The sequence below is a fragment of the Pantherophis guttatus genome, chromosome 4 (assembly GCF_059756535.1).
Source record: "Pantherophis guttatus breed Tessera chromosome 4, ASM5975653v1, whole genome shotgun sequence".
Taxonomy (NCBI): Eukaryota; Metazoa; Chordata; class Lepidosauria; order Squamata; family Colubridae; genus Pantherophis; species Pantherophis guttatus.
The window spans coordinates 129,094,617-129,113,519 of record NC_142066.1 but is presented as its reverse complement, the minus strand read 5'-3'; the positions used below and the strand labels follow the sequence as shown (position 1 = coordinate 129,113,519).

The following is an 18,903-nucleotide window of genomic DNA, read 5'->3' as shown; positions in this document are numbered from 1 at the left end:
TTAATTTGATTTATATGCCGCCCTTCTCCGGAGACTCAGGGCGGTTTACAGTGCGTTAAGCAATAGCCTTCATACTTTTGTATATTTATACAAAGTCAGCTTATTGCCCCCACAAACTGGGTCCTCAATTTACCTACCTTAGAAAGGATGGAAGGCTAGGTCAACCTTGAGCCTGGCAAGATTCAAACTTACTTTAATTGCAGACAGCTGGTGTTAAATTAGTGTCTTGTCTGCAGAGCTATCCAGGCTCTGCAGAGTTCCATATGCAGCGCATGGAGAGGAGCATGATTTTGTGTGCTGCCTGCATACCATCATGGGGCTTCACTTGTTTGCATGGCCCAGTTGCTGGCATGCTGTGGCCAGTCAATGGACTGGGAGTTGGGGACCCCTGGTTTAGAGTATTGCTTTCTGCTTGTTTTTTGGAGCTGATTTCTGAATGTTAGCTACTGGAATTCTATACAGATATTCTAATCTTTTTGTTATAGGTTTTTTGAATGGTGTTTAGAATGTGGTTTATCTATATGTTTTTATTGATGACTGATCTTTCTAAATGCTAAGCTTCTGTGAATTCCCTAACATTTTTTGGTTTTAGCTTGGTCTCAGGTGCCAATTAAGAAAATTGGGAAAAAATTGGAAGAGGGAATAATAATAATAATTTTATTGTTTGAAAATTATTTGAAAGAATGGAAAACAGCTCACACCAAGAAGTATCAGATGTAACTGAGAAAAGCAGTATTTTTCATTCACCAAATTGGCATATTTGAGAGACAGACCTTTCCTTTGCATGGAAGCCAAATGAAATGATGGAAAAGGAATGGGGAGGCCAGTTCTCCTTCCTCCAGTTATTTGATCACATTGGCTTCTTGGTAGATACTGTACATCTTGGTCATCAGAAGCTTTCAGACAAGTTGTTAAAAATTGCTCTGTTCTTCCTCAAGCTTGTATTTCTTTGTACTTCCTTCTGGAATGGGAGGAAGTATCATTACACTGTAATAAACATAAATCATAAGTGTAAAGAGGCTTGGTTTGGAGGAGGTCCTTAAATTACAGCCTCCATTAGTTAAAAAAAAGAAACCATTTTATTTTTGTAATTTCCCACTTTTATGGACCAAAGCCTTGTAATTAGGTTGTCAGAGTGCATTTGAATAATTTTTTAAAAGCTCAATGGGCAAATAGTAAAATGTTGGGGTTGTATTTATTGTTTATCTTAGAATTGTTTATTGGCCAAGTGTGATTGGACCCACAAGGAATTAGTCTTTAATGCATCCTTTACAATTTGGTGCATCCTTTACAATTTATTATAATTCCTTTACAAACCTTGTTCCTGTCATTTATCTTGAGTATGAAATTAAATAATAATTTGAAGCTATTTGAACTCAGAAAAAAAAGTACTGTTTAAATGTGTGTTTATTACATATTTCATTTATTATTGCATTCATTACCTGAGAATCTCATAAGTCATATGAGATTGGAAGCAAAATGTTTACAGAGGTAATTGTCCCGCTTTGATATTTACAAATCTCTAGTGCAGTGGTTCTCAACCTTCCTAATGCCGCGACCCTTTAATACAGTTCCTCATGTTGTGGTGACCCCCAACCAGGGGTGGGTTCTAATTTTTTTTAGTACCAGTTCTGTGGGCGTGGCTTATTTTGGGGCATGGCTTGGAGGTCATTTGACTGGGTGGGCATGGCTTGGAGGTCATGTGACCGGGTAGCCATGGCTATATGTATAGGGACTACTCAGAGGGCTGAAAAAAGTCATTTCTGACAGATCCTCACACTTTTGACTGGTCCTCACACTTATGACCATTCTCACATTTATGCCCGTGCAGCATTCTTAACAACCATGTCACTCATTTCACAACTGCTTCTCTTCACCATGGTGACAAAATAGGGCAAAAACGTAAAATGTGAGGACAGTCATAAGTTCGAGGACTGGTCAAAAGTGCGAGGACCAGTCAGAAATAACTTTTTCAGCCCTCTGAGTAGTCCATATGCACAAAAGGACTACCCAAAGGGCTGAAAAAAGTGATTTCTGACAGGTCCTCGCACTTTTGACCGGTCTTCGCACTTATGACTGGTCATCATTTATGCCCATTGTAGCATTCTTAACAACCATGTCACTCATTTCACAACTGCTTCTCTTCACCATGGTGACAAGATAGGGCAAAAACGTAAAATGTGAGGACAGTCGTAAGTTCGAGGACTGGTCAAAAGTGCGAGGACTAGTCAGAAATAACTTTTTCAGCCCTCTGAGTAGTCCATATGCATAAAAGGATACAGCAATAGAGAGGGATGAAGGAAAGGAAGGGAAATTAGAGTAAGAGTGAGGGTAAGAGAGGGAGGAAGAGAGGAAGAGAAGGAGAAAGGAAGAGGAAGTAGGGAGGAGAAGAAGAGGGGGAGGAAGCGAAAGTAAGAAGGAAAGAAAAGAGAGAGGTGGTAGGTTTGAGGAGAAAGATTGCTGTACAATAAAAAAGATGAAAGGGAAGAAAGCCAACCCCAAACAAATATAAAGATATTAAGATAAAGAATGAATTGTTAAACTTTAAAGAATAAAAGAGAACAAATATGAATAAATAACAATAATTAGAAACACACATACAAACATACAATGTATTTTCTTTGAACAGAGTATTTGGCCGGTTCATAAATTTAAACAGTGTTTAGTCATTTCAATTAAATTTACAATTTCTATATTTCCTTTTTGCCATATTTATTCCTCATCTATTTTTGTAAAAAACCAATATTACCCTTCATCCTCATCTCTAATCTTAATCAAATTCAATTTTTCCCTTCTATTCTATATTATACTCCTGATGCATTGTCATCTATTTTTATATCCATCCTCACATTGGTTAATTATGTAATATTACAGTTGTTTAATATAAATTCAACATTTTAATATAAATCAATTAGTTATATAACTACCTTTTTTGTATATTAATCAATATGAACATGAATATTCCAATTATTTCCATGCAATCCAATTTCTTACAAATCAATTAATTATATTTACCAATAATAATAAACCAAATAATTTCCCCCATATATTCCTCCAAACCACAACTTAACCATTTCTGCTTTCAACACACTATACAATTAATAGTATCTCAATTATTACAATTCCCTAGTTAAATAGATCTTTTTTTCTTTTGTGTTTTAAAATCTTGAACTCTCCTCTTTTGCCCTAAATTTCCCATTGTTTGCACCTACCTTTTTTGGGGAGGAAAAAGAAAAGAAATCTGCCTGCCTAATTTTCCAACTTTGCAGCAACAGCAAACTGCTTTACTTTCAGATTCGTTTTTCAGCATAGCTAGGGGGAAAAAAATCAGCACTCTTTGCAAGCAAGCACCAGAGTCCTGAGCAAAACAGCTGAGGGTCGGGAGCCGATCTAATCCAGGGCTAATTAACCTATGCTGAAGCTCCGTGGTCCAATAAAATTACCAAAAAACACCAAACCATTTGTTAAATTGCTGGCTCGCCCGCCCCTCGCCCACCACTATTTATTGGCAATAAATAGTGGTGCGGAGGGGCGGGGCAAGCCAGCAATTTAACAAATGGTTCGACTGCACCACTAGCTATAGGGCAGGCCTTTGAAGCCCCACGGCAAGAATTTAAACATTTTTTTTTCCTCTAGCCATCAGCTGGGACTCAGGAAGCAGCAATAGATTGGGAGTGGGCGGGGTAAACGAAGGCCGGCGATCCAACAGAGCAGAGAGTGAAGGTGAGTGAAGGCATGAGGGGCGGGCGAGAGAGGGCTTTGGCGACCCCTGTGAAATGGCCGTTCAACCCCCAAAGGGGTCGTGACCCCCAGGTTGAGAATCGCTGCTCTAGTGGCAACCAAATCCATGGGGGGGGGCTAGTATTACTTCAACCTTTTCTAAAACAGAATCCTATTATATTTCTTCCATTTACATTAATGAAATTCAATCTGAAAAGATTTTCAGTACATTTCAAGGGCCAATATCAAGGGCACTGTAGTAATGCTTTGCCTTGGGTTTGACCTGGCTGCAATTGGAAATATATAAACTAGTCATTTGATGATACAAGTTGTACTTTTCCAAGATAGTCAAAAGAAATGCCATAATTGTATCAAGAGTCAGAACTCAAACAATGTTATTCTATGTTTTATAGTTTGTGTCTCAGGCAATAATGTAAAAGAACCTCATTTGAACAAAGCAGTACTTAAATGTAGAAGGAAAAGGAAGGGAAGGAGAGTGGAAGGAAAGAGGCAAGGGAAGGAAACAAAAGGATGAGTCCTAGTCATGAAATAGAAGAAAATATTTGTCTAATTTTCTCATTTTGTATTTGTAAAATCAGATCTTGATTTCAGCATTAAAGCTACTTCTTGGTTACATCAGTAAGTTATATACTATTTCCCTCAGCAATTAGGAATTTGTAAGTCCTAAACTGAAATCAGCAAAACTACAGGAATTGGGTATGTTTAGTTTAATAAAAAGAACATGGTAGCAGTTTTCCAATATCTGAGGAGGGGCTGCCCCCAAGAAGAGACGATCAAAATATCTTATGCTCAGAACAAAATACCTTGAAATTTTGGGCTTAGAAAATTTAGAACTACGCCGCCTTCAGTATGACCTAAGCATAGCTCATAAAATAATCTGCTACAATGTCCTACCTGTCAATGACTACTTCAGCTTCAACCACAACAATACATGAACAAACAATAGATACAAACTTAAATTGAACCGCTCCAAACTCGATTGCAAAAAATATGACTTCAGCAACAGAGTCGTCAATGCCTGGAATTCACTATCTGACTCTGTGGTTTCATCCCCAAACCCCCAAAATTTTAACCTTAGATTGGCTACTGTTGACCTCACCCTATTCCTAAGAGGTCTTGTAAGGGGCGTCCATAAGAGCACCAGCATGCCTACCGTCCCTGTCCTAATGCCCCCAACTTCCCTTCCTGGATGTCTTAGTCTACAGAAAATCCAATGGCTCCCTAGGACACACTATCTACCAGAAGAAAACACACACAAACCGCTATCTGCATGCACTCTCACACCACCACCCTGCCCAGATCAACTCTGTAGCCAAGACACTCATTTCCAGAACAAAACGCTTAGCTGACGAACAACACCTAAAAACCAAACTACACACTCTCACTAACGTACTAACATCCAATGGATTCTAAAGAAATAAGATCACCAACCTAATCCAAAAAGAAACCCCCACTAAAATCCAAGACAGAGAACAAGAAAACGGCAAAGCCCTCCTCCCATACATAAAAGGCACCACAGACAGAATAAGCAAAATCCTCCACAAACATAACATCAAGACAGCATTCTGCACAAACCAAAAAATATCCACCATCCTAAGGAACCCCAAAGACAAAATTGAGTTAGAAAATCAAGGAGTATATGAAATCCCATGCACCGCCTGCCCCACCACATACATCGGACAAACCAACAGACAAATAAGTGCACGCATAGAAGAACACAAGAACTCAGTCAGAAAAGAGGAACCAACTTCTTCCCTGGTCCAACACCTTAAAGCCACAGGACATGATATTGACTTTAAAAAGACCAGAACTATCGCCAAAACTGAACACTTTAACAACAGAATAATCAGAGAAGCCATCGAGATAGAAAAACGCCCACACAGCATGAACAAACGAGACGATACCTCCCGCCTACCAGCCATTTAGAAACCCGCCCTTATTGACAAACGAGTCCCTAACATAACGAATGACACCAGACCCACACTCATGAGAGCCACACACGATGTCACCACCACACATCCACGCAGAAAGCAGACTCAAACCCACACTGATAATGAGCCACGACCAAGGACCAGAAGCCAGACCGCAGCTGCATCATTAGCCACTTTAAACCCCTCCAATCCATCCATGAAGCAGACTGACACCCACCATGAAGAGCTCGCATGGCCACAAACACGAAGCCAAACAACAACAACGCAGCTCACCAGCTCAAATCCCCCTGCAACTCAGACTAAGCTGAGCACAACCAAGCCCCCACCCAAACAGAACACCCCCCCAGCCAATCAGAGCACAACAAACCCCCCATCCAATCAGAGCACAGCCAAGCCCCTAACCAATCAGAACACACCTCCACCCAATCAGAACACAGCCAAGTTCCCACCCAATCAGCTCACACCCCCACTAGCAGTTAAAAGGAAGAGACAGCTGCGATCTCACATTGCTCCTGGAAGCACGAAGCCGAGAACACCAGCCTGAAGATGACGAATGAGACTTCGTCGAAACGTCGCCAAGACACTTCCAATTTTACGTGGGAGAAGACCCGAATAACCAAAGACCTACATACAAACACCCGCGAAAACTTGAGAAAACATATATATATATATATATATATATATATATATATATATATATATATATATATATATATATATATATATAAAATAAATAAATAAATAAATAAATAAATAAATAAATAAATAAATAATAAAACTTATTCTTAAATGCACCTAAAGTCCTTCGGGAGTAGGGCGGTATATAAATCAAATAAAAGTAAAGTAAAGTAAAAGTAAAGGCAGAACAATAAGCAACAGATGGAAATTAATCAAGGATAGAACCAAATTTAAACTAAGGAGAAATTTCCTGACTATGAGAACAGTTAATTGGTAGAACGACTTGTCTCCAAAAGTTCTAGGTACTCCATTTTGGAGATTATTAAAAAAGAAATTGGACAACCATTTATCTGAAATTATGCAGCGTTCCTGCTATAGCAGAGTATTGGACTAGAAGATGTTCCAACTCTGTTACTCTGTTCTGTTGTGTTTGGTATTAACGTCTGCTCAGGACAGTTTAAAGAGAGTTTGTGCAAAATTTGTGTTGCGGAATTTTCACAAAGATCAGAATTCTGCAGCAAAGTTTAAACTACAGCATTTGAATTTTATTTATTAGTTAAATTCTGTATTATCTTATTCTTTCTGTTTTCTCTTGTTTTTCAAGTTGTCCTTTTGTGAATTTCTTGACAGAAGTTAATTAGCATCAGTGTATATTGGGAAAAGGGGACAGAGATTTTTTTTTAAATATTAAGTTTAGTGGGCGCTGCATAATTTCCGTTTTTTGAATTTTATTTCTTCAGGTGCATAAAATAGCAATAGAGAGAGACATTTTCTTTCTTTTAAGTTGCTATGAGAAAAGAGAAATTAAAATTAAATAATTTCAGATCAGGACAACACCCTTCATCCCCCAAGAAATAACATAACACTCTTAAAGAACATTTTACTAAATAAATTTTCTAGCACATTTTACTTTCATTCAAATAAACTAGAGCAGGAATGTCAAACTTGATTTCATTGAAGGCCGCATCAGGGTTGTGTTTGACTTCGGGGGGGGGGCATGGCCAGGGTTGGTATGGCCAGATAAAAGTCATTTGTGTCAGGGCTACCTGTGGTGGCCCAAGCATTCTGCCAGCGAAAACGGAGCTCGGGAGGGTTGTAGGAAACCGTCACAGCTAAAAATGGATCTTGGGAGGGCTGCGCATGGCCCTCCCGAGCTCTGTTTTTGCTGGCAGACGTTGTTTCCAGGGCAGCCCTGCACGTCAGATCTAAGCACTCGGCAGGTCACATTCGGCCCGCGGGCCTTGAGTTTGACACCCCTAAACTACAGTCATTTGCTTGAGCAATGATATTTAGATTTAACCCATACTATTTTCCCTTACCCAAATTCTTTTTAGAAATTGCTGTGGCTCAGAAAGATACAAAAGGAATACAGACTCAACAAATGAGTTTTCCCCTATTCCAATGGTACTTCTATCAAACATATATTAAACCATATTACTGAATATTTTATTTTAGTTTATCTTTTAATTTTCTCTTTCAGTTAGATAAATACATTTGTATATTATTGATGCTTCCATTGTTCATTCTTACCAGTATGTGGGCTTGTTTTCAGGAATATTAAATATTTCACAGGAAACTTTATTTAGAGAGCTATTTGTCTGTTGTGTATAAAACCTGATATATGATCTAGTTCAATTTTTTTATTCGATCAGATTAATGCACATGCTGCTCTAGAAGAAATTGCTTCTTTCTCTTCATCTATAAAATATAATTCTTGCTTTATTGCATTGATAGGAACAAAATATATTTTGTGTTCCAGTTTTATGTTTATGGTGATGATTGCTATTTACTTGTGCAATACAAGTGTAACAAAGAGATAATGAAATCCATATTAGCATTTTTAATAACATACAACAGAGCTCTGTCTAGAACAGGATTCTATTAGCAGGTAAAAATGGAAATTTACCAAGCTAAGAAAGACAGGTATATAAGAATTTTATCAGAGCTTAAAAAATAGAGATTTTGAATTTGATAATGATCTCAATATCAAATTATATTCATCATCATCTCAATTAATTTATGTTGGTCTTAAATTTATATGGTCCCTGACTCCCAACTGTCAGGGATTCTTTAACATGTTAATATCTGATTCAGAATCATAGAATCCCCCATCCCACCTGCAAATCAGATTTTATGCTGATCCTATAATTTTGTTGCTGCAGACCATTATTTGAAACCCATTTTTTTCACAATTTCATTTGATTTGCTTTCCATTGAGTTGTTGGGAAGAGAAGGGAATGAGAAACTTCACAAAGATTGGAGGGTTAAACTGGAGAAGGGTTTGAGAACATGGATATGCCCCTACTTATCCTAAAAGTAGGGATAACTGAAGCTCTGTGCAGAGTTTTTGAGAATGCTAAGACCACAAAATAGAGAATACTACAAGTTTTGGATTCCTTAGGAGGCAGCTAAAGATAAATTTAGACAGTTTTATTGCTATGGAATTGTGAAAGCAGTTCTCAATAGTTTTGCTGTGGGAAAACATAAACTCATTTTGTTTTCTGCTAATCCACACAACTCACTAAGCACAGGATTGGATTTGTGTTTTATGAGGTCATTTCCTAAAGGAGACATTTCTGTTCTCAACTCAATACATCATTTTGTGGGATGGAAATTGCCTTTTTCCTTGGATTCCCAACCTTTAGAGTAGAGTAGAGTAGAGTAGAGTAGAGTAGAGTAGAGTAGAGTAGAGTAGAGTAGAATAGAATAGAATAGAATAGAATAGAATAGAATAGAATAGAATAGAATAGAATAGAATAGAATAAAATAGAATTTTTTATTGGCCAAGTGTGATTGGACACACAAGGAATTTGTCTTTGGTGCATATGCTCTCAGTGTACATAAAAAGAAAAGATACATTCATCAAGAATCATAAGGTACAACACTTAATGATAATCATAGGGTACAAAAAAGCAATCAGGAAACAATATCAATATAAATCGTAAGGATTCAAGCAACAAAGTTACAGTCATGCCATCATAAGTGGGAGGAATTTGGTTATAGGAACGGTGAGAAGAGTAATAGTAACGCAGCCTTAGTGAATAGTTTGACAGTGTTGAGGGAATTATTTGTTTAGCAGAATGATGGCGTCTGGGGAAAAACTGTTCTTGTGTCTAATTGTTTTTGTGTGCAGTGCTCTATACCTTTTGAGGGTATGAGTTGAAACAATTTATGTCCAGAATGCCAGGGGTCTATAAATATTTTCACAGCCCTCTTTTTGACTTGTGCAGTATATTGGAAGGCAGGTTGGTAGTAATTGTTTTTTCTGCAGTTCTAATTATCCTCTGAAGCCTGTTTCTGTTTTGTTGGGTTGCAGAACTGAACCAGACAGTTATAGAGGTGAAGATGATAGACTCAATAATTCCTCTGTAGAACTGTATCAGCAGCTCCTTGGGAAGTTTGAGCTTCCTGAGTTAATGCAGAAAAAACATTATTTGTTGTGTTTTTTTGAAGACATTTTTGATGTTAGGTGTCCATTTTAGATTTTGCAATATTATAGAATCTAAATTTGAAGGTTTCTACTGTTGATACTGTGTTATCTAATATTGTAAGAGGTGGTAGTATGGGAGGGTTTCTCCTAAAGTCTACCACCATTTCTACAGTTTTGAGTGCGTTCAGTTCCAGATTGTTCCAGTTGCACCACAAGACTAGTTGTTCAGCCTCCCATTTGTATGCGAATTCATCGTTGTCTCGAATGAGACCAATCAATGTTGTATCATCTGCAAATGTCAGTAATTTAATGGATGGATCATTTGAGATGCAATCATTGGTATATAGAGAGAAGAAAAGTGGACAGAGCACACAGCCCTGGGGGGCTCCTGTGCTAATTGTACAGATATCTGATGTGATTTTGGTTAGCTTCACCTGCTGCTTTCTGTCTGTTAGGAAGCTTGTGATCCACTTACAAGTGTGTTCAGGTACTGCTAGCTGATTTAGTTTAGTTAGAAGAATGTCCAGTATGACAGTATTGAATGCTGAACTAAAGTCTACAAAGAGGACCCTTGCATAGGCCTTTGGAGGTTTACATGCAGGGATGTGGGAAGGAGTGAAGAATGGATTGAAGTTCTAAGGATTCAGTGGAATTGGGCCTATTTTTAGTAATATGCAGTTTCTAGTGAACACACGTGCCCTTCAGATTGAATTTAGTTCATGGTTGTGAAATTGCACAAATAAAAACCAGAGCCTACAATAAAAGCTACTATTTTAATGGTATTTGTTTCCCTTCTTACAGCATCAGATGAACATATTTGAAGCACTCTGTGAAAGAAACTTAATAGCTCATCCTTTTGAGATCAGTTAAAAAAAATGAAACCATACAAAGAAAACAAAATATATTTTTTATATTTTAAAAGTAAAAAAGACTAAATTTCAGATCCTCCTGAAGCTTGAGTCCAGATCAAATGAACCCTTTACTCCTCCCATTTTTAATGTGTCAATTTCCATCAAATGAACTTGGTAATTTTCCAATGTTCTTTGAAACATTATTTTTTGATTGGCTGTCTTTATTTTATCTATTTATCTTCCCACAAGCAGGGAACTGTTCTAACCATATTGGTCATTAGAGCTATAATACAGATCATCTTTCTTACTTTCAACAATCAGGTGTAGAAAATCTGCTGAAAAGACTGGAGTTTTTATAGATCATAACATGGTAATGTAAACCATAGCTAATTAATTTGCAATATCACTTTGAACAAGTTGTCTTGATAGCAAATATTAAAGTGGGAAAGACCAAAAGGTCACTGCTGTTACTAAGTTGATACAAATTTTAAACCTTTTCCACCAGGGCTCCAGTTTTTTTTTTTTAAATTATTAAAAGAAGATCTACTAAAAATTTAAAAAGCTACAGAATAAGAAATAAAAAAAAAGAAAAAGATAAAAGAAAAAGCAATTAACAAAAAAGCAAGGAAAAGAAAGATATTAACAGTAATTTCCAATCTTTGCAACTGTTGCAAACATAACAATTTTATCTTCCCATATTACACATTATAATTCCCTTCTGCCTATAAACAAGTCCTTTTAATCAATAAATCCAGAAATCAGAAGTTAATTTTTATCCATTTTCAGCAAAAGTTATATAAAAAGTTTCCAGTCTTTGTAAATAGTTTTAAAGATGCATAAACCCGTGTTGAAATTTATTGGGATCTTTCAATTCAGCATATCTACTACAATAAACGTGGAGGAACACACAAGGTTTGATCTTCATTGTTAATATATAACATTGCATTATTTATTTATTTATTTGTTTGTTCACCTTGTATGCCGCCTTAAATATGCATTTAAAAACCATATATAAAACATTAAAAGTTAAATCATTAAAAACAATTAAAACCCATTCACATCATTCATGGCCAGATCTTGCCAAATCGCAGCAGCAAGATCAACGGCCCCAGGCCTGCTGGTAGAGCCAGGTCTTCACCGTTTTTCGGAAGGCCAATAGGGTGGGGATGGCCCAGACCTCAGGAGGTAACTGGTTCCAGAGAGCCAGGGCAGCCATAGAGAAGGCCCTCCCCTGCGGGCCCACCAGCCAGAATTGTTTAGCTGACGGGACCCTGAGGAGACCACCTCTGTGGGATCTTACCGATCACTGGAGCTATGCAGTAGAAGGCGGTCTCGAAGATACGCTGGCCCTGAGCCTTTAAAGGTAATAACCAACACCTTGAATTGTGACTGGAGACCAATAGGGAGCCAGTGCAGCTCGCGGCGAATTGATGTAATGTGGGTGTACCTAGGTGCACCCACGACAGCTCTCATGGCTGCATTCTGGACCAACTGTAGTCTCTGAACACTTTTCAATGTAGAAAAGTGTAGAGCATCATGTAGAGCGTGTTGCAATAATCTAACCGTGAGGTGACAAGGGCATGAGTGACTGTGAGGAGAGCCTTCTGATCCAAGTAGGGTCGCAATTGGTGCACCAGGTGAACCTGTGTAAAGATCCCCCTAGCCACAGCTGACAGATGTTGCTCCAATCTTAGCTGTGAGTCTAGGAGGATACCCAAATTGCGAGCCCGTTGTGATGGGGATAATTTCTCCCCCCCCCCCAGAACCAAGGATGGACAATCAGCATGGAGGCAATACCCACAGCCACTTGGTCTTGTCTGGGTTAAGTCTGAGCCTGTTGACTCCCATCCAGACCCTCACGGCCTCCAGGCACTGGCACATCACATCCACCACTTCACTGAATTGAAGCGGGGTAGAGATATACAGCTGGGTATCATCAGCGTATTGCTGATACCTCACCCCGTGTCATCAGATGATCTCACCCAGCGGCTTCATGTAGATGTTAAATAGGAGGGGAGAGAGGACCGAGCCCTGAGGCACTCCACAAACGAGGGGCCTAGGGATCGACCTCTGTCCTCCTACCAACACCGACTGTGACCGACCAGAGAGTTAGGAGGAGAACCACGTAACACAGTGCCTCCCACTCCCAACTCCCTTAGCCGTCCCAGAAGGATACCATGGTCAATGGTATCAAAAGCCACTGAGAGATCAAGTAGCACCAAGATGGAGGATTGACCTCCATCTCGGGCTCGCCAGAGATCATCCATCAGTGTGACCAAGGCAGTTTCCGTGCTGTAGCCAGGCCTGAAGCCAGACTGAAAAGGGTCTAGATAATCCGTTTCCTCCAATGACCGCAGGAGTTGAAGTGCCACCACTTTCTCTACAACCTTTCCCACAAAGGGTAGGTTGGAGACTGGACAAAAGTTCTTTAATTCTGCTGGATCCAGGGAAGGCTTCTTGAGGAGGGGCCTTACAATCGCTTCCTTTAATTATGTTTTCAAAAAATATTTAATCTAAGGTCACTATTCATATTTCCAATCTAGAGGAACAAATTATCACAATGAATGAAATCTTAGCAGATTCTAATTTAATCTTGCAGGCCAATCTTTATTGTTGGACTTGATTGTCCTTGTTTTATTCTTATTCCCATACAGAATGATGACTTCAGCCCAAGCAGCACGAGTTCATCTGATTTGAGTGGCTTAGGGACAGGATCAAAAACCCCAGGATTTTCACATTCCACAGTTGTATCTTCTGATGAGGTATCTTTTCCACATATACTTAAAGAGCAGGAAATGAGTTCTGTGCTCCTTGTGAACTAGTTAGTGTGTGTGTGTGTGTGTGTGTGTGTGTGTATACTTGTTTAGATCTGCTGTTTATAATCATTAGCTTAATGGATATGTTAAGCTACTGATCATGAAATAAAATCTAAAACATGTGCAGGAAAGAAAACAGTTGTAATTACCTAATGAGTTTTAAATGAAGGAACAAGGAAAATGCATAGATAGAAAACAATGTATAATCTTTAAAATTGTAATATAGTACATAAATTCAAAAGGAACATAATATAAAATTGAAAATGCATGTTCACACACACACACATGTTTTTTTACATGCGTTTAGCATCCCTTCCGCTCAGAAATTACAACAAATTCATTCTGAATCTTGAAAACTATTTAAAGAAGAACTGTTTATATTACTAAATTGCAATATAAATATAAAATGATATATTGCATTTTATACGTGCAATAATGAGAAAGAAGATGCTATTGGTTATGTACCAAAATTTCTATAAAATTTTGTTTTCAAAATAGATTGTTAATGGTGTCTTCAGTTATGAAATTTGTTGCAGCATCAGTTCTTGGACTTTCAGATCTAGAGGGCAGAAACCTAGGAGACCACTAGATGGCAGCAAAATGTTAAATGTGTCACAGCAGCAAATGTGTCTCTTGGTTGACATCTAATGATCATCTGAACCTCTGCATCTGAACCTAGATCTGGAAGCTTTATATGTAGGCACTTTTTTCCCTAAATAAGTTTCTTTCTGTAATGTTTTATTTTCAATTGTTTTTAATGCTGACTCTCTCAGAGCTTGGATATGATTGATGATGAGGTGAGACAATAGTAAGCTATTTATTTGTTAACATTTTATTGCATGGTGTATTGAGTTCATTCAAATATATCTTACTATAAAAGATAGTAAGTAAAAGATATTTTTTACTTGATATATTAGGTATAGGTATTAGGATGTGGTTTTCAAAATGGTAAACGTTGCATGAAATTTGGTCAGATGGAACCTTTGTCATTCCAGATGCAGTCTATAAAATCAGCATGTGGTAGTTCTGATAGATAAAAATAATATGAGAAATAAACTCAGATATTAAAAGGATTTTTCCAAATGTTTGTCCCTCCAAAGAATATTAAGCAATTGAATGTTAGGTTAGTGTGCTATAGGCACACTTTTATAAATGTTATAACTTTTCAATTTTGATATGATTTCACAATTAGTTGGGAATGTTATTGAAATTATATTGAAGATATGCTACTATCACCATGATCTGATGGTTCAGCTCTTCTGAACTTTGTATTGCAAAACATTTTTGTTATAGATTCTTGATGATGGACAATCTCCCAAGCACAGCCAGTTTCCAAATCGTGGTGTTTCAGAATGGAGTGTGCAGCAGGTCTCCAATTGGTTAAAAAGCCTGAATTTAGAACATTATATTTCTGAATTCACAGCCCATAATATAAATGGAGAATGTCTCCTTCAGCTGGATGGCAGTAAACTTAAGGTAATTGCTTCTTGGTGTTGGAAAAATAATTCAGAATTTTATTACGCGAATGTATAATGGGAAATGCAATCAAAATCTTGATATATAGAGATGATAAGATATAGTAATAAGTTATAGCAATACCAATTGCTGAAAATTTAAATTATACAACTGAAGAGTTACCATTGAAATTATGAAAATATCATTACCCCTAAAAATCATACCTAGATGCACAATGCTATCTATTAAAATTAATATACAATTTAATATTCATTGTTTAATTTGTTATTTTTCAAAATTCTTTTTATTTTGAAAATTAATGGCCAGAGATAGTACACCTGGCATTACAGTATCATGAATTCAATCCTGACCCATGTTGCTGTAGGAGGTGACCAGGCTGAGTCCAAAAGAGGGGTCAAATGTGTCATAAGTCACAAATCTCTGCGTACCCACAAGAGTTCTAAGTCCAGTTCACTTTGAACTCCTTTCTATCCTTAAATCCTGTGAATTTCCCTTAACTGTTAGTAGCTCAGATTCTTGTAGGGAGCTTAAGCTTGCAATACTTATTTGAACTGCCTGAATCTCCTGATTTCCCCGTGCTTGGCATTGCGTATTTGAGTGCATCTCTTGGTATCATTAAATGAAGGTTAGTCCAAACGGTAAAATACAAAACATAAATAACAAAATTATATAATATAATTACAATTTTCTGCAATTTTTTTTCTTTTTCTTTTTTCGTTTTGCCTTTTTCTATTATGTTTTTGGTTTTAAAAATGTAAAATAGTCAATAAAAATATTTTTTAAAAATAAAATAAAATAAATGAAGGTTAGTCCTATAAGTTTACAGGTGGTCCTAGATTTACAACTGATTGCTTAAAGACTATTCAAAGGTACAATGGACTCCAAAAAAGGTACCTACAACCTGGATTTAAAGTTCTTGTCAGATGTAAATGCCTTATTCTCCAATGTGTAAATAATGTATATATGGAACATCAGAGGTTAACTTATTCTTTGGACTTTAATGTATTCATAACTTACCACTCCCATTCCTAGCTCCACCCCTTGTATATATAAGGAGCCACCCTCACCATTCTCGTCGCTTCTACCTTGAATATTCAGTGAATATAGAATGCCTATCATAATTAAAAAGAAATATATTTAAAGCTCTAACTCCTATTATCTTTATTGAGTCTGATCCTGAAAATATTGCAACAATCTGGTAGCAGAGGATGGTTAATTGACTCAATAAGTAATTAAAAATGTCCAAGAAAGATAGGCCCAACACCAGGGCCTACAGCAAAGAAATAGAAACTGATCAAGAGATGATCAACGAATTCACCAATGCGATTTCGAGAGAATCCGAAGAATACACCACTGAAGAAGAAGAACTAATGAGTGAAAATAATGACCAGAAAGAAATCGAAATAGAAAATAACGAACTCAGGTCAGAGATATTAAAGATACTAAAAAGCCAAAAGAATGATGAAAGTCTCATCGCGGACCTCCAGGAGATGCTGAAGAACAGCGGAGCAGCGAGAGAGAAAAACGTCATTAAAGAAAAACCCAAAGATCAAAAAACCGTAAGTGAGATGACTACTGAGAAAATAGTTGTTAAAAAGAAAAGATGTGATCCCGCGCGAAATTTTGAATGGCAGCCATCTTGGTTTCAACGAACTTCAAAAGAGAATGGGGCAGAGCCAATCAAAACGCTCAGTTCAAAATTTCTGGCGCGAAAAACACTATCAGACGAAGAAAGTGAGAAAGAAGTCTCAAACTCTTCAGATGATCCAAAATCAGAAAGTGAAGACGATTTAACAAAATCTCAAGTAAAATCAGCAATGAAAACACTTTTTGCTGCTTTTGGGCCAAGACTGAAAATTACCAAGACATCTACGAAGAAGCAAGAAATCAAACCGGCGACTCAAGACCTGCACGCTCCCATCCTGACTTCGAAAGCGACGACGCCCGAGCCCAGAGAGCCATGCCGATTTCGCCCTACACCACAGACAAGATCGAATACCAACGCACACAAAAGGAAGAAAAGAACCGTCGCCACCACCAGAACCCCAAAAACCGAGCCAGAGACCGACTCATCTGAGGAGGAGCGGATCGAGAGAGCTGAAAGGGAGAGAACCTTCCACGACGCCACCAAAGAAGAAATGAGCAACGCGCATGTGCGAAACTACGTAGACGACCCAGAAGGACTTGAACTGGCCAGAGAACCGCGCAGACTCATTGCAAGCATCCCAATGCCGTTCTGTAATTTCCTGCACTTGAGAGATCACGGACTGCCCCAGGTTGTAAGTAATGGACAGAATAATGTAGGTAACTTACCCAGTGACTTCCCAAAACTTAGAATTGATGGCATTAATTTACAAGAGTGGTATCAACAGCTACAGGTTATTTTCATGAAAGAAAATTTACTATTCTTTATAACTAGCCCTCCAAGAAGACCTTGGACTTTAAAAATAGATTGTTTACATCATAGAGCATTTTTCATAATAATATCTAGCGTGTCTCCTGCAATGTATCATAGCATCAAACCAAACCTAACTGTATCAGAAATAATTCAATGCATGTTTAATCTATTTCACAGCGATAGCGTAGCTACAACCACAAGAATGTCTAAGGATTTCTTTTCCTCTAGAGTAAAACCAGGGGTTTCTATAAGTGAGCATTTGATAAATCTAAACAAAATAAGAGCTGAGCTACAATTGAGGGGGGAAGTGATTTCAGATCAAACAATGAAAAGTGTTATTATCAATTCACTTGATCCATCATGGGATAGCTTTATGTCACACTTAGATACCATTAATTTGGGATATTTATCCATAGAAAGTCTATCTAACAAATTGATAGCAGAAGACAATTCAAGAAAAAATCGATCCAGTAACCAAACAGACCACAAACCTTTTAGGAAAGTAGTCTTTCAAGATAAACATAATGAAGCCTTTAGATGCTACAATTGTGGATCCAGGGAACATAGTAGAAGAGACTGTCCCAAAGTCTCAAGAGAGAGACATAGGCCAGAATATAGGAGCAAATATAATTACAGACAATCTTCCACAGATAGACACAAATATAGAAGTCCACCAAATTACAAAGAAGGTAGAGGGGGTAGAGAAAATTCAAAAGAGAGGAAATCTGGGTCACTGAATGGGCTAAACAAACAAGACAGCACCAGAACACAGCAGGATGAGAATAACAATTGGCTTATTGATTCTGGTGCAACAAATCACACCACCAACAACAAAAGTATATTATCTTCATTTATAGAAGATAAGTTTGTGATAAAGGTAGCTAATCAAGAAAAGGTTCAAGTACTAGGCAAAGGAAATGTGACCTTGCCTGGTCTAGGGAAAATAGAGGGGGTATTATTAATCCCAGAAATACCTCACAACATACTAAGTGCCATAAAATTAAGCAGAGAATCTGATATCAATATAGTTTTCTCAAAAGGGAAAGCAACTGTAGAAAAGAACAAAACAAATGTAGGTACTGTAATGATAAAAGGAGGTCTACCCTATCTGATAACTAAAGAAAGATGTTTACATAACATTGATTCAAATATGGAAGATTATATTGAAGCAGATGATGAAAATGTCAGTAACAGTGACAATGATGAGTGTAGAATAACTCATGATCACAAAAATACATACAAGGAAAAGAAACCAAAAATAGGTAAACCAATTCATGATGAGTGTGCTCACATCTTACACAGGAAGTTAGGACATGCAAGCTTTCCTGTAGTACAAAAAATGACTGAACACGCAGAAGGTGTCAAAATAAAAAATTGTGAAAATTATTTGGAATGCTCAGTATGTAAATCCACCAAACTAAAAACCAGTCCCAGACCAAAAAAATCTAACAGATCAACTAACAATATTTTTGATTTGGTACATATGGACTTAGTTGGTCCATTAAGTCCCTCAATTACCTATAGAAAACGTTACTTCCTAACAATAGTGGATGACTACAGCCGATATGGTTTTGTTTACACA

The 18,903-nt window shown here is 37.5% G+C and overlaps 1 protein-coding gene across 7 annotated transcripts in view; it reads left to right on the top strand.

The window, feature by feature from the left end:
* Positions 1 to 18,903, top strand: part of PPP1R9A (protein phosphatase 1 regulatory subunit 9A) — a 98,292-nt gene that overhangs the window by 67,483 nt on the left and 11,906 nt on the right. For 5 of the 7 annotated variants that reach the window (XM_034402536.2, XM_034402535.2, XM_034402529.3 and 2 more), the window contains 3 exons: positions 13,286 to 13,393; positions 14,221 to 14,244; positions 14,741 to 14,923. In XM_034402536.2, the coding sequence (XP_034258427.1) occupies positions 13,286 to 13,393; positions 14,221 to 14,244; positions 14,741 to 14,923 (315 nt within the window). The remainder of the gene's footprint in view (positions 1 to 13,285; positions 13,394 to 14,220; positions 14,245 to 14,740; positions 14,924 to 18,903) is intronic. The other 2 variants (XM_034402534.2, XM_087892766.1) reach the window with 1 other exon arrangement.